We start from the raw sequence: 14141 nt of genomic DNA on the forward strand, positions 1-14141 counted from the left end.
TGAATAGTTTTCATCTTGTCTAGATGGGTCTGGTAAAAAGAGATGGGGATAAGATTCTTATGATTCAACAGTAATTATTATCATGACTAATTGCGACTGTCACAATTGTAAAGGTAGAAGTTTGTAGCAAAAATGGGGGTGCAGTTAATCTTACAGTCCCGAAACAGAGGACCCTAGGACCATCAAGGGAGAAGACCACAAGCAGAATGCAGGAATTTATCCAGAAAAGCAGCGAGACCAGAGATGGAGGCAGAGATGGGGACATGGAGAGCGGGAGCAACTGAGAACTCTAGATTCATGGGAAGAGAAGGACTAAGAGCTGGCGGCCAGGAGGCATGCTGGCAGAATGTGCCCTTTGGTGGTGTAAATTATTATATATGCCTGAGTGGATTTTTTGTTTTGTTTTTTTTTAAAAAAAAAAAAAAAAGCTAAAATGAATAGTGAGAAATACTGTTAACTGATGGTACATGGAGGGGATTATAAAAAATAATAATAATACATCAACAGGGAATGCCATAAATTCAAACTGATTCAAAAGAAAACATAGAATAATGGATATCGCTATTGACATCATATGGATCTTGGCTGAAAGCAGAGAATACCAGAAAATTACTTGTGCTTTATTAACTATGCAGAGGCTTTTGACTATGTGGATAATAACAAACTATGGATAACATTGTGAAGAATGGGTATTCCAGAGCACTTAAATGTGATCATGGGGAACCTGTGCATAGACCAAGAAGAAGTTGTTAGAACAAAACAAGGGGATACAGCATCGTTTAAAATCAGGAAAGATGTACGCCAGGATTGTATCCTTTCACCATAGTTGTTCAATCTGTATGCTGAACAAATAATTTGAGAAGCTGGATTACAGGATAACTCACCAACAACCTGAGACATGCAGATGACACAACCTTGCTTGCTTGAAGCTAGGGGGATTTGAAATCCTTACTGATAAAGATCACAGCCTTCATTCAGTAGGGATTGCACCTCATGTAAAGAAAACAAAAATCCTTGTAACTGGACCAATATACAGCATCATAAAAAAATGGTGTAAAGACTGAAATTGTCAAAGACTTCATTTTGCTCAGGTGTACAATTAAGGAAGCAGCAGTCCAAAATCAAAGAAATATTGTATAAGGCAAAAGATCTCTTAACAGTGTTCAAGAGCAGTGATGTCACTTTTAGGACTAAGATGCTCCTGACTTGAGCTGCGGAATTACAATCTTCTCAAATGCATGAGAAAGCTAGACAATGAATAAGGAAGACCATAGAAGAATTTATGCTTTTGAGTTATGATACTGAAGAAGAGTACTGAAAGTACTATGGACTGCCAGAAAACAAACAGATCTGTGTTGGAAGAAGTCCAGTCAGAGTGCTCCTTTAGAAGTCTCTCAGGCTTCAGACAGTATCAGAAGGGACCAGTCTCTGAAGAAGGACCTCAAGCTTGGTAAAGTGAAGGGTCAGCAAAAAAAGAGGAAGACCCCCCACAAGGTGGATTGGCACCATGGTAGCATCAATGGGATCAAACGTAACAATAATTTCAAGGATGGTCCAGGATCAGGTAGAGTTTCATTTTGTTGTGAGTAGGGTTGCTATGAGACAGGACCAACTCAATGGCACACTGCAACAATAACAAGGCCAAATGACTGCCAAAGCCCCCTAAATTAATAATAGTTAAGCCTGCATATTAGCTAGCACATTGTTATTGTTGCTGTTAAGTGTTGTTGAGTAGGTTCTGACTCACAGCAACCCTATATAGGGTTTCCAAGGAGCAACTGGTGAGTTTGAACCACCACACTGCAGTTCAAACAGACTTTGAAGTTGAGTGCTTATCCTATGGCATCACTCCAGGACACCAGCTGGCATATTAGCATATTCAAATTTATGATATGGTATGGTTTTATACTACCTATGGGGTCATTGGTAGGACCAATGAGAAAGACCTTCAACAAGAGGATCAGTACTGGACTGTGAACCACAGGTCGGCAGTTCAAATCCACCAGCTACTCCTTGGAAACTCTACACAGGATCACTGAGTCAGAACCAAATCAACAGCACTAAACAGCATGGTCACTGGAGTACACATAAAATAAGTGTTAGCATTTTGGAGAGCAAGTGGAAGAGACAAAGATTGTAGCCCACAAACTTGGATTCTCATTCCAACTTTTTCATCCAAGTATCTTCATAGCTTTAAGCAAGGTGTTAGCCATGACCTTGTTATCCTTTCTACAAATAGTGGGATGCCCTCCTAGACTCCTTGCTAAGATTTAAAGCATAATTCTATGGTTTATGTGATTACAGAGTGTAAGCTGTCATATCATTGCTGTGAAGCTCTGCTTTATTTTGCACTAGATACTTCATTGAGTGCATAATCCCAAATTAAAACTCTGGAGAAGTTTGAACTGTTCTAAGATGATCTGCGGTTTTCTTGAAGTCATTGTGGAGAGTATCTGTGTTAGCATGTTGGGTTTCTAAAAAGCTCTACTAGAGAAGTTTATGGGCTAGAATGAGGCATTTCTAGAAAAGTTGTAGGTATGTAATAAAGATTCCATAACTAGCTTATTGGTTTGATCATTGATTCGATGGTCTGACATTTCATGTCTTTACTTGAAAGTACCTAGATTCTGATTATAAAAAGTTACTGACAGGAAAGGTGGGAAACATGCACACAGATCTGCCACACCAGTGTTTTTAGAAAGCACTTTCGTTATTATTATTTCAATATGACCAAATTGGGGAGTGTGGTAGCTCTGTAGGATAAGCACTGGACTTCAAGTCACAAGGTCAGTGGTTTGAGCACACCAGCCACTCTGTGGGAGAAAGAAGAGGCTTTCTGCTCACACAAAGCTGTATAGCCTTGGAAACACTACAGGGTTGCTATGGTCTGAACCTATTCCATTGGCACTTAACAATAGCAACATATATAAACAAAGCATAAAATGGAGAAAATATAAAAAAGAAATTCTAATCCCACCAATGTTATTCACAATTTAGCATATTTATTTCAGTTATATCTCTCCCTGTATATACTGTAACTTTATCAGAATAATTATTTAGGCTACTGCTAAGTCCTGGCGTGGTGCTGTGGGTTAATGAGCCAGACTGCAAAGCCGTTTGAACTGAAAGGTCGGTGGTTCAAGCTCACCAGTCGCTCCTTGGAAACCCTGTTTGGGTCGTTATGGGTCGGATCCGACTTGATGGCACTTAACAACAACAAGTACTCTCAGGACATTTAATATTGGTCTACACATTTGTAATGAATGCTTAGAATTTTCCTCTTGCTGGACATTTCTAGTATTTCATTATTTTCAAATTGTCTTTAGAAATAATACTGTTTTGAGTATCTTTGTACATAAATCTTTGTCGATGTCTCTGATTATAACCAACAACGGCAACAAACCCAAACCTGTTTCCCTTCATTCCTCCTACTCATTGTGACCCCATGCATGACAAAGTAGAACAGCTCCATAGAGTCTTCTTGGTTGTAATCTTTACTGTGGGGTAATGCGCTGGACTGAAGGTTGCTTTGAACCACAAAGTTGGTGGTTCAAGCTCACCAGCCGCTCCTTGGAAACCCTATCGGGTCGCTACAAGTTGGAATGGACTTGACGGCACTTAATGACAACAATAACAATCTTTACTGAAGCATCTAGTATCTTAGCTAACTGAAATCCCAAGGAAAGGAAGAGAGAGAGAACTAGGAGGAATTCTTTGAGAAAGAAACTTTTGGAAGGCTGGAACAAGATGGTGGAGTAGGCAAATGCACTGAGCGAACCTGGGAGAACAAGCGAAACAGATACAGATGGTGACCCTGGAATCCTGACTTTCAGAAGAAAGGGCAGAGAAGTGGATTGAGTGCCGACTGGAAGAGGTAGATGAATAGGAACAATGAGAGAGCAGAAAAACAGATGATGTGGAGCTATGTGGCCATCTTGACCTTTTACAAGCAACTGCTGATACAGCGGTCTTCAAGTACAAGACAAGTCTGGAAGTGGGAGACAAGAGGGATACAGTATTCTCTTGTTCCTTTGTCCTCCTGGTAGCCAGGGATGTACCCAATTTCACCATAGCCAAAGCAGCAGTCATTGGCACCCCATCCTGAACAGCCTCTGTTGGTGTCGAGTGCCAGACATTCCACCCCTTCTTCTGGAGGCATATTAACCTGCCCTGAACTGTGCTCTCTATACAAACAGACTTCCACTCTCTATCACATCCATCAGAAGACAGGTGGTGAGAACATACCAACATCTAATCATCAATTAATTACAAACACAATGACATCACATTGTCTCAGAGAAGACAAACAATTTCAGCTTCCAGGAAGAAATAAGACAGAGTGCCTCAAAGAAGTGACTAAAATATAGAGTCAGAAAATCTAATACCAGAAATGGTATCAGAGCTACTTGGGGGAAAAAAAGTGTAAAAGAATATCATCAGGTACCTTCAATGAATTAAGAGAAAGAGTGAAAAAGCAAGGAAGAATTCAGGACAACACTACAAAAAAAAAAAAAAAAAAAAAACCTGACAAAATAATTAATTAATTAATTAATAACATTGGAAACCAGACAAAGACAGAAGTTAGAAAGCTATATTCACACTAAGACATCAGAAGTAGACAGCACATTGAAGGTGCAAAGAAATGGAATTGAATTAGTGGAAGGTCAAATCAGTGAGTTTGAAAACAAATCTCTCAGGACTCATCTTCAAGAGGAATAATCAGAAAAAAGAATTTAAAAATCTGAAGAAATCTTAAGATTTATGTGAGACACTAACAAGAGAAATAACTTTCATGAGACTGGAATTCCAGAATACGAGAAGACAAAAAACATAAACAAACAAACCTGGAGAATATTATCCAAGAGTTGCTGGAAGAAAACTGATCCCTGAGAGCTGCTCAGGAAAAATTAAAAAGTTACCTATAAAGGAAAACTAGTAAGATTTAGCCCTGACTTCTCAGCAGAAACCATGCAGACAAGAAGACTATGGAATGGTGTATTATAAAATTCAGAAAGAAAAAAATTTCCTACCAAGAATCATATACCCAGCAAAAATGTCCATACACCAAGAATCAAACACCCAGAAAAATTACCAAGTATGATGGGGAAATTAGTACATTTCCAGATAGATGGAAATTCAAAGAATTTGAAAAACCAGACCAACTTTACAAAAATTACTAAAGGGAGTCCTTTGGACAGAGAACCAACAACAGCAGACAACAGCCTGAAACGAACATACATGACAATATCACCCAGAACTCAGCCCAAGTATCAAAGTATTCAAAGTAAAAAAAACCTACAAGATTGAAAATAGAGAATCAGAGATACCAATTTGCAACAACAACAACAAAAGGAAAAAGAGGGAATAACGTAGAATTTACAGGTAAAAGGAAAATTAAGTCGATTTAAAGAAAAACGTGAATAAAAAAGTAAACCTAACTGTAACTCTAAAATTAGGCCAAGCCTTACTCCTAGCTCTAGCCCAATCCCTAATCCTAACATTAACCCTAGTCCTAACCATAACCCTAACACTAAAAAAAGAGTTAGGCCTTGCCTAGACCTAGTCATAGTCCTAACCCTAACTCCTAACTCTAGACACACTTACCCTACACAGCCCCCAAAAAAGACAAAGAGGAAGCATTTTTTCACATTTAATGTGTTTTAAAATGTCAAGCCCTATTAAAGAACGGGCAGGACAAAGATGAGGCTGTCTGCTCCCATAAAGAACAGTGTGAACTTTTTATGTTAACCAAAACATTGGATTTGAAAACATTGAGAACATCACAATTTATGTTGGAACTTTGGATTCTAGACTCAGTTTCCCAGAGGCGTCTAGAAACTCATAGCATCAGTAAACAGATGACTATTCCTCCAGCAGGACTGGCTCTCCAATCTGTCCACCCTTTGTATTATCTAGTGATTAATGCCAACTGGTCTCTGCTCTGCGGGGCTTCCTTAAACGAGTTGCCATTATTGAGCCAATAGAAATTCATGACGATCCTATGTGTGTTAGAGTAGACCTGTGCTCTGTAGAGTTTTCAATGGCTAAATTCTTGGAATCAGATTGCCAGACCTTTCTTCTGAAGCTGCTCTGACTGGACTTCAATCTCCAGCTTTGGTTAATAGCAAGCACATTGACTGTTTGTACCACCCAGGGACTCTACTAGACTGTGAAAAGGGAAACAAGACTGAGTTTCCTTTCACCCAATTTCAACATGCAATTCACCATTTTCACTGAAGCTAGAGAAGTCTGGCTAATGAGGAATGAAGACTTGCTCCAGGGCCCCAAATCATTTGCTGGCCTCAGTGATCAGCCTTCAGTTTGAGGAGTGGTTTCTGTGGAATGTTCAGTAGCTAGCATGCAAACTGTGGCTTGTGTGTACTACTGATAGTAAAGACTTTAATAACCACTACTGTTAATGTTGGCAGTTCAAACCCACCAGTCACTCCTCAAGAGAAAGATAAGATTGTCTGTTTGCATGAAGATTTACAGCCTTGGAAACCCTACAGGGTCACTGTAAGTCAGAAGATACTGAATGGCTGTCCATTGACTGTTAAATTGAACTAGCCATGTAGGATCTTTAACTGGAGAGTCTAGGGAGACCAAATGTGAGGTGGGTCAGTATTACTGAAATATTTCTCCTTCTAACAATGCTGAGACCTACAAACCACAAGAACACAGATCTAGAAGAGTACTATTGGGTTTTCCACAGATTTGATTCACAAATTTAATACTATTTTACTTTCTCTACTTAACTCACTTCATTTTTTTCTACATACTTATTTAGTATTTGTAAAAGTATGCTAGGATTCTAGATATTCATTTTTTTGCATAAAATAAAGATGTGGTCTCTGCACACAGTTTGATGACACAGAGACTACTATAAATATTAGGCCTTCAGGTCACTCACACCCCAGAAGTAAATAAAACCTAATAAATATCTGCCTTCATTCGACTTGGCTGAGCTTTTCGGTCTCACTCAGTTCTCTTTCAGGTTTCTGGTCTTGCAGGACATGATATGTTAATGGGCCAGACCTCCGCGAATGCCAGGAGTCCAAATTGAGGCTAATCCAGGGGCTGTATCATTGCCCCAGATTAGCGCAATAATCATAAAATAAATAATAAGTTGTTTTAACACTTTGTAACTTTGCCACTTTTTCCTTCAAAACTAATTGCTAACCCCCTTCCAAGACTAAGACTCAACGGAAATACGCGCTCTGATTGGTGACCACACACATCGCAGATAGGGGCAAGTGGGGTAAAAGCAGCAATGAAGAGGCAAGCTAAGCCCTACAATGTTCGGTGGGCTTCTGTGGACCCAGATGGGGACCTGGTTGGCCAGCAGTGAGGGGAGACCTGGGGACTCCTGGGCCCAGAGTCAGCGGTGTGGCCACAGAGGACTAGAGTGGAGAGTGAAACTACCAGCTGATAGGAAGAGAGGGCATATGCACAAGAACACCCACACTTGCAGATGGTACCCACGTGACCTGGCCCCGATGAATGGATGATCAAAACTCAACCAGGAGAAGAAAGAAGAGGGAAAAAAAAAAGAGTGATCTGATACAATTTGATGAACTTGACCTACACCTATGGATGCAATAACCCAAAAAAGGTAACAAATCCTTATAGCAAGAAACATTCCCACCCCCTCCACACACAGAGTAGACAGAGATGGGCAACTTGGACATTGGATACCCAAATGGGGGGAGGGGGGGACTACAAAGGCAAGAAGTGACTGGCTTACAAGCTTTCAAGAGGGAACCTAGAGCTAGGGGGCATGGAGGAAGGCAGAATCTCCAGTAAGTACTATCCTATCTGTCTAGGCGGAGCTGATGAAATGAAATGCAGAAGGGTCACTTGTGATACAATAGTGAATGACTGTTATCAGGACTGATTGTGAGGGTTGGAAACATAAAGATAGACGTTTTGTAGCAAGGAAGGGGAGTGATTAACTCTCAAGTCTAGGAGCGGAGGTCCCTGGGACCATCAACGGAGAAGAGCCGAGAGCGGGACCCTACCCAGAGAAGCAGCGAGGCCAGAGATAGAGGCAGAGATGATGACATGGAGTGATGAAGCAGCTGGGGACTTTGGATCCAGAGAGGGAGAGGGACTGTGTGCTGAAGAATGGGGGGTGGGGGAGTGGGGGGTGGAGTGTAGGGGGCAAGTTTATAGGGTATACCCTTTGGTCAGTTGATGATGCATGGAGGGGATTGGAACCATGGCAATGAAACAATATCTGGTGGAATGAATGTAAAACTAAAGTTCTCTCAAGTAAACTATCATATAATTCACAATAAAACATAAAAAAAGAAAAAAAAAAAAACTAATTGCTAATTCCGGACTTCTTTGTCCATTTATAACTAAATTGAGCATCTATTTTCTTTTAAACATATAACCTGAGGGGTACAATGTCTATTTTGATTGCTCTGTTTCCCCCATGTGCATCCCCAGAGTACCAACCCCAACCACAAAGTGAGTTTCTCAGAAAAGTGGCTAAAATGGAAATGAATGGTAACACCTTTGGGTGGGTGAGGTGACAGAAGGCTAAGAGAGGAAGGAAGAAGAACAGAGAATTGACTTCGCATTTGAAAGGACACACAGTGCTTTTCTGTCCACAAGTGTAATTAGCATACATACAGCTGTTATTGTTTGCTGTGAGTTGGCGCCAACTCACAGCCACCTGCTACAGGGTTTTCAAGAGTGGCTGATGGGTTTGAACTTCTGACCTTGCGGTTAGCCACCCAGTGCTCATCCTACAGCTTCACAACAGGGCTCAGTGTAAATCCAGACAAGTGAGCATTTCCATTACATTGTTTTGTTAAGTACCATTGAGTAGGTTCGACCTATATTGACCCTGTATAGGGTTTCTGAGGAACAGCTGGTAAACTTGAACCTCTGACCTTGTGGTTTAAAGTGACTTGGCAATCCAGTGAATTAACCCACGGCACCACATCAGGATGTCTTCATTACATGGTTAAGTGCCTACAAGTCAGTCTACACCCATAGTGACCCTATATAAGATTTCTGAGGAGCGGCTGGTGGATTTGAACCACCAATCTTGAGGTTCAAACTGACTTTGTGAATAAGTGCTTATTCTAAGTGCCATACCAGGACCCATGACATTAGTACTGCAAGATAAACAAAGCCAAAGCCATTGTCAGGATGCAGATTCTGACTCATGGGGACCCCGTGTGTCACAGAGTCTAACTGAACTCTGTAGAGTTTTCTTGGCTGTAATCTTTATAGAAGCAGATCCACAGGATTTTCTTTCTTCCATTGATGTACTTTTAAGCACCAACTTTTAGATTGGTTGTTATTCTTAACTGCCATTGAGTCGATTCCAACTCATAGCAACCCTGTATAGGTTTTCCAAGGTGCGGCCGGTGGGTTTGAACTGCTGACCTTGTGGTTAGCAGTCCACTGCTTATCCTTCAGCACTACAGCAGGACTCCCAGTGCAAATACTTTGTACCAATCAGGCACTCCTACATACAGTAATATTGGTGGTGGTGTGTTGCGGGGAGTTGGTTCCGACTCATAGTGCCCCTGCATAGGGTTTCTGAGGCTGTAAATCATTACAGGAGCAGAAAGCCTCATCTTTCTCCCACAGAACAGCTGGTAATTTCAAACTGCTGACCTTGAGGTTAGCAGCCTGACTCATAACCACTAAGCTACCAGAGCTCCTTACAGTAATACTGACAGTATAAATTTTTTAAATTTTTTACTATAGTAAGTTTCACAGTAGGTACCAAAATTCTAAGTGGCCATATTTTTCAGACAAGACATTTTATTTGCACATTTACTTTACGAAAATAATAATGGATCTGTGCAGAGATGAAGCTATTTATAATAAGAAGGCCCTCCATGGAGGATTGGCTAAACTATGCAAAACTCTGTAGGTAGTTAAAATGTTGCGGAAAGGGCATTTCATAGCAAGAAAAAATTTTGGCATATATCCTTAAGTAGGAATGAGTTATAAAACATCATGAACAGTATGCGTATGACCAAACATTTGTTTATAGCTACCAATGCGAGTTCATATGCATATACAAAAAGACTGGAGAATATTATACTTTTGCAAATATTATACTTTTGCATGTATCATATTTTTATGCATTGTTTTTGTTTGTTTGTTTCACTTCCTAAAAGGAACATGTATTACTTTGGTAATAAGAAAAAAGTCAGATTTTTTTTTTTTTAAGCACAAGGCTTAACAGAAAAATACATTATTTCAGTAATAAATGAAAAGTCAGTCTTTATTTTTTAAAAACACAGGGCTCAATTTTATCTCATCTGCTTGAAAGTAAATGGGTCATGACTTTAAATTGAAAAAGATAAAGTGTTTCCCCTTCTTCCCTGTACTGCACTGGACCACAAGGTCAGTTTAAACTGCAAGGAAAGCTATTCAAACTCACCAGGTGCTCCTCAAAAACCCTTAGACAGGGTTGCTATGAGTCAGAACTGACTCGAAGGCAGTTAACAACAACAAAAACAATAAAGATCCCCGAACTCACTGCTACCAGGCAGAGTCTGACTTGTAGCAACCCTACAGCACAGAGTAGAACTGTTCTAAATTTATAAATTTTTACGAGAGCAGACAGCTTTATATTTCTCTCATGGAGCAGCTGGTGGGTTTGAACCAACAACCTTGAGATTAGCAGCCCAATGCTTAACCCATGGCACTACCAGAGCTTCTTCCTGCAGGAGTTGTTGTTGTTAAGTGCCACTGAGTTGGTTCCAACTCCTAGAGACCCTGTCTAGGGTTTCCACAGAGAGGCTGGTGGGTTTGAACCGTCTACCACCTTGTGGTTCAAATTGACCTTGCAATCCAGCGCTTTACTCTGCAGCATCACACTGAATAGGAAGCTCAGCTACCTGCAGTTGGCCTCCAGGGGGCACACAACCAAGGGCTGTACGGTGGATACCAGGGCCCTCACACTCACCTCAGACCTCTTCTTCCTCGTTTCCCCTACCCCATTCTCCTTCTCTTTTCTTCTCAGGCAACCTCAATTCTAAGCTTCTATATTTCCCTTTATTCAACTTACCCTCAGACCCCCTTGCACACACACACACTGCACACACATACACACGCACACACACTGACCATTTGGAACCTCACAAGAAGGACCTGAGTGTTCACCTACCTCTGTCATTTATTCCTGGGACCAGGTAAATTAGTAGCCTTCTCTAGGCCTATGTTTCGTCTTTTGAAAAATAAAGAGTGTAGGGTTAGAAAGATGAAGGTAGTGGAAGACCCCAAGAAGAGTACAACAGTTACAGTGAAGATGTAGTTGTTATGTGCCATCGAGTTGGTTCCGACCCATAGCGACCCTACACAGGGTTTCTGAGGCTGTAAATCTTTACGGGAGCAGAAAGCCTCCTGTTTCTCCAGCGGAGCAGCTGGTAGTTTCGAACTGCTGACCTTGCGGTTCGCAGCCCGATTCGTAACCACTACGCTACCAGAGTGAAGATAGTTCACAGCAATCATTGTAATGACATGAAGTGGATAATTTGTTGAATGTGGGACTGATGGATGATCTGTTCTATAAACCTTCATTCCATTCACAATAAAATGTTTGCGTTTTTTTTTTTTGAAAAAAAGGTTGTAAGATTGGTACGGTGAAATTTAAAAACAGCAGATCAAAAGATGGGAGAAACTTTCAGCAGACATTAACAAATGTATACAAACTATCTATCTTATTTCCCCACTCTTAATATAAGAGAAAATTATTTCAATGTGAGTGCTTTAAGTATGATTGAAGCAAATTCAATGGTCAAAAGAGAGAAAATAAAAATGATCAGGGAAAATTATATATACATATATATTTTTATATTTTCTTCATGCAGTTTTTCTGGTGGCTGGAATACATTCAAATAAAGAAATGACAAAGAAGATTAAGAGGCCCAAGTTCAGTAAGTAAAATTGCAACTCCTCACTAGGATGACTTTGTGTTTCCAATGGGTCATTATGCTTATTTTAGATCATTTGAAACTTGCTATTACTTGTTGGTGATTTTTTTTGTTTTCTATCTCAATCACTTTGCGTTCAGACTAATTAGTGATGAATTTTATTTATTACCATCTACATTCCAAAAGGAGGAGTCTGATATTAGAGTAAATGGTAAATGGTTCATTGGAGCTAGAAAAGCAAAAATACACAGATATAGATCAGCACCATTATGTATCTGTGATTATCCTGAGTAAATATTTTCCCATTATTAAAATGCTATTTCAATTTCTCATGCCAAAATATTCAGTGTGGCACATACAAATATCCAGCCAGTCTCCCCAGAATAGCCCATATGATTTTTTTTTCACGTAGGGAAAATTCACACTTCTCAAGTTATTATATTTAAACGTGGTTTCAGAAAGTAGCAGCTCTATGTAAAGAATCAATATGCTCTTAATCCCTACTGCTTCCACAGAGACAATTGCTGGTAATTACTCAAAGTCCCTGGAATGGGGAAGTTCAGATGGTGTTGGAGACCATGGAGAACCATCCACTAGAGATGTATGAAGATGGCTGGAAGTTGAGGTCAAGGTTACCAAGGTCCTTATATCTCCTCATCCACACAACCATTGTAACCCTCCAGCTCACTGTGGGGTATCACTCCCCTCCTCCCCTCCCGGTCTTTTATGTCTTTCCTAGGCTTCTATGTCATGTTCCTTTGGGACAGCTTCTCTTCATACCAAGTCTGACTTTTTTATACACTATGAGTGTTGTTGTTAGGTCCCATAGAGTCACTTCTGACTCACAGCGACCCAGAATGAAACATTGCCTAGTCCTCCACCATCCTCACAATCGTTGTTACATATAAGCCCATTGTTGCTACCATTCTGCCAATCCTTCTCATGGGGGTCTTCCTCTTTGTCACTGGCCCTCCACTTTACCAAACATGATGTCCTTCTCCAGGGACTGGTCCCTCCTGATATGTCCGAAGCACAAGAGACAAAGTCTTGCCATCCTGGCTTCTAAGGAGCATTCTTACTACTTATTCCAACAAGAATTTTTTGTTCATTAGCAGTCCTTGGTACTTTTAATATTCTTCTCCCACACCATAACTCAAATGCATCAATTCTTCTATGCCCAACTTTCACATGCATATGAGGCTACTGAAATGCATTGCATAGGTCAGACACACCTTAGTGCTCAAATTGAAATCTTTGCTCTTGAATACTTTAAAAAGGTCTTGTGCAGAAGATTTACCTAATACAAGACATTGTTTGATTTCCTGACAGCTGTATGCATGAGTGTTGATGATAGATCCAAGCAAACTGAATCATTTGACAATTTCAATCTTTTCTCTATATATCATGATGTTATCATCTGTCTGTTGTACTGTGGTGACTTTTGTATTGCTGTGATTCTGAAAGCTATGTCACTGGTATTTTAAATACCAGCAAAGTCACCCATGGTGGACAGGTTTCAGCTGAGCTTCTAGACTAAGACAGAATTGGAAGAAGAGACAGACTAATCCTGAATGTTTAACCACTGAAAACTTCATGAATAGCAGTGGAAACCTGTTGGATACACTATCAATAGAAAACTAAATTTCATTTATGGGCAGTGTACCAATTAAGACTGGATAACAGAAAGTCTAAAATATGTCATTTAAGTAACTTAAAACTTTATTTATATCTGTCTTTCATAAACATTGTCAGTCCGGGCTTATATGGAATCTGCAAGAACTTTATGGACCCAGAGATAGACCCTTCTCAACATGGCTCCTAATTCACATCTAAAGTAGCTACCTTAGCTCCATCCAGCATATTCTTATCTTCTCATTCCAGAAATATTGAAGGATTCAACGTAAAAAATATTGAATGATGCAGAAAGCATCAAAAGAAGAGGGAAGGAATAAACAGTACCAGAAAGAGATGGTTGATATTCAACCATATGAAGAGGCAGCATATGATTAAGAACTGATGATACCGAAAGAAAAAGTGCAAGGTGCTTTGAAGGCATTGGCAAAGAACAAGGCTCTGGAAATAGCTCGATTACAAATTGAGATCTTTCAAGAGACTGATGCAGCACTGGAGGCACTCACTCATCTATGCCAGGAAATTTGAAAGACACCTACCTGGCCAACTGACTGGAAAAGATCCATATTTGTGCCCATTCCAAATAGAAGTGACCCAAGG

The 14141-nt window shown here is 40.1% G+C and overlaps 1 protein-coding gene across 1 annotated transcript in view; it reads left to right on the top strand.

The window, feature by feature from the left end:
- Positions 1–14141, top strand: part of VIT (vitrin) — a 207136-nt gene that overhangs the window by 48054 nt on the left and 144941 nt on the right. Inside the window, 1 exon segment of the mRNA XM_006839358.1 lies at positions 11847–11912. Within this exon segment, the coding sequence (XP_006839421.1) occupies positions 11847–11912 (66 nt within the window).

The sequence above is a fragment of the Chrysochloris asiatica genome, unplaced genomic scaffold (assembly GCF_000296735.1).
Source record: "Chrysochloris asiatica unplaced genomic scaffold, ChrAsi1.0 scaffold00024, whole genome shotgun sequence".
Lineage (NCBI taxonomy): Eukaryota > Metazoa > Chordata > Mammalia > Afrosoricida > Chrysochloridae > Chrysochloris > Chrysochloris asiatica.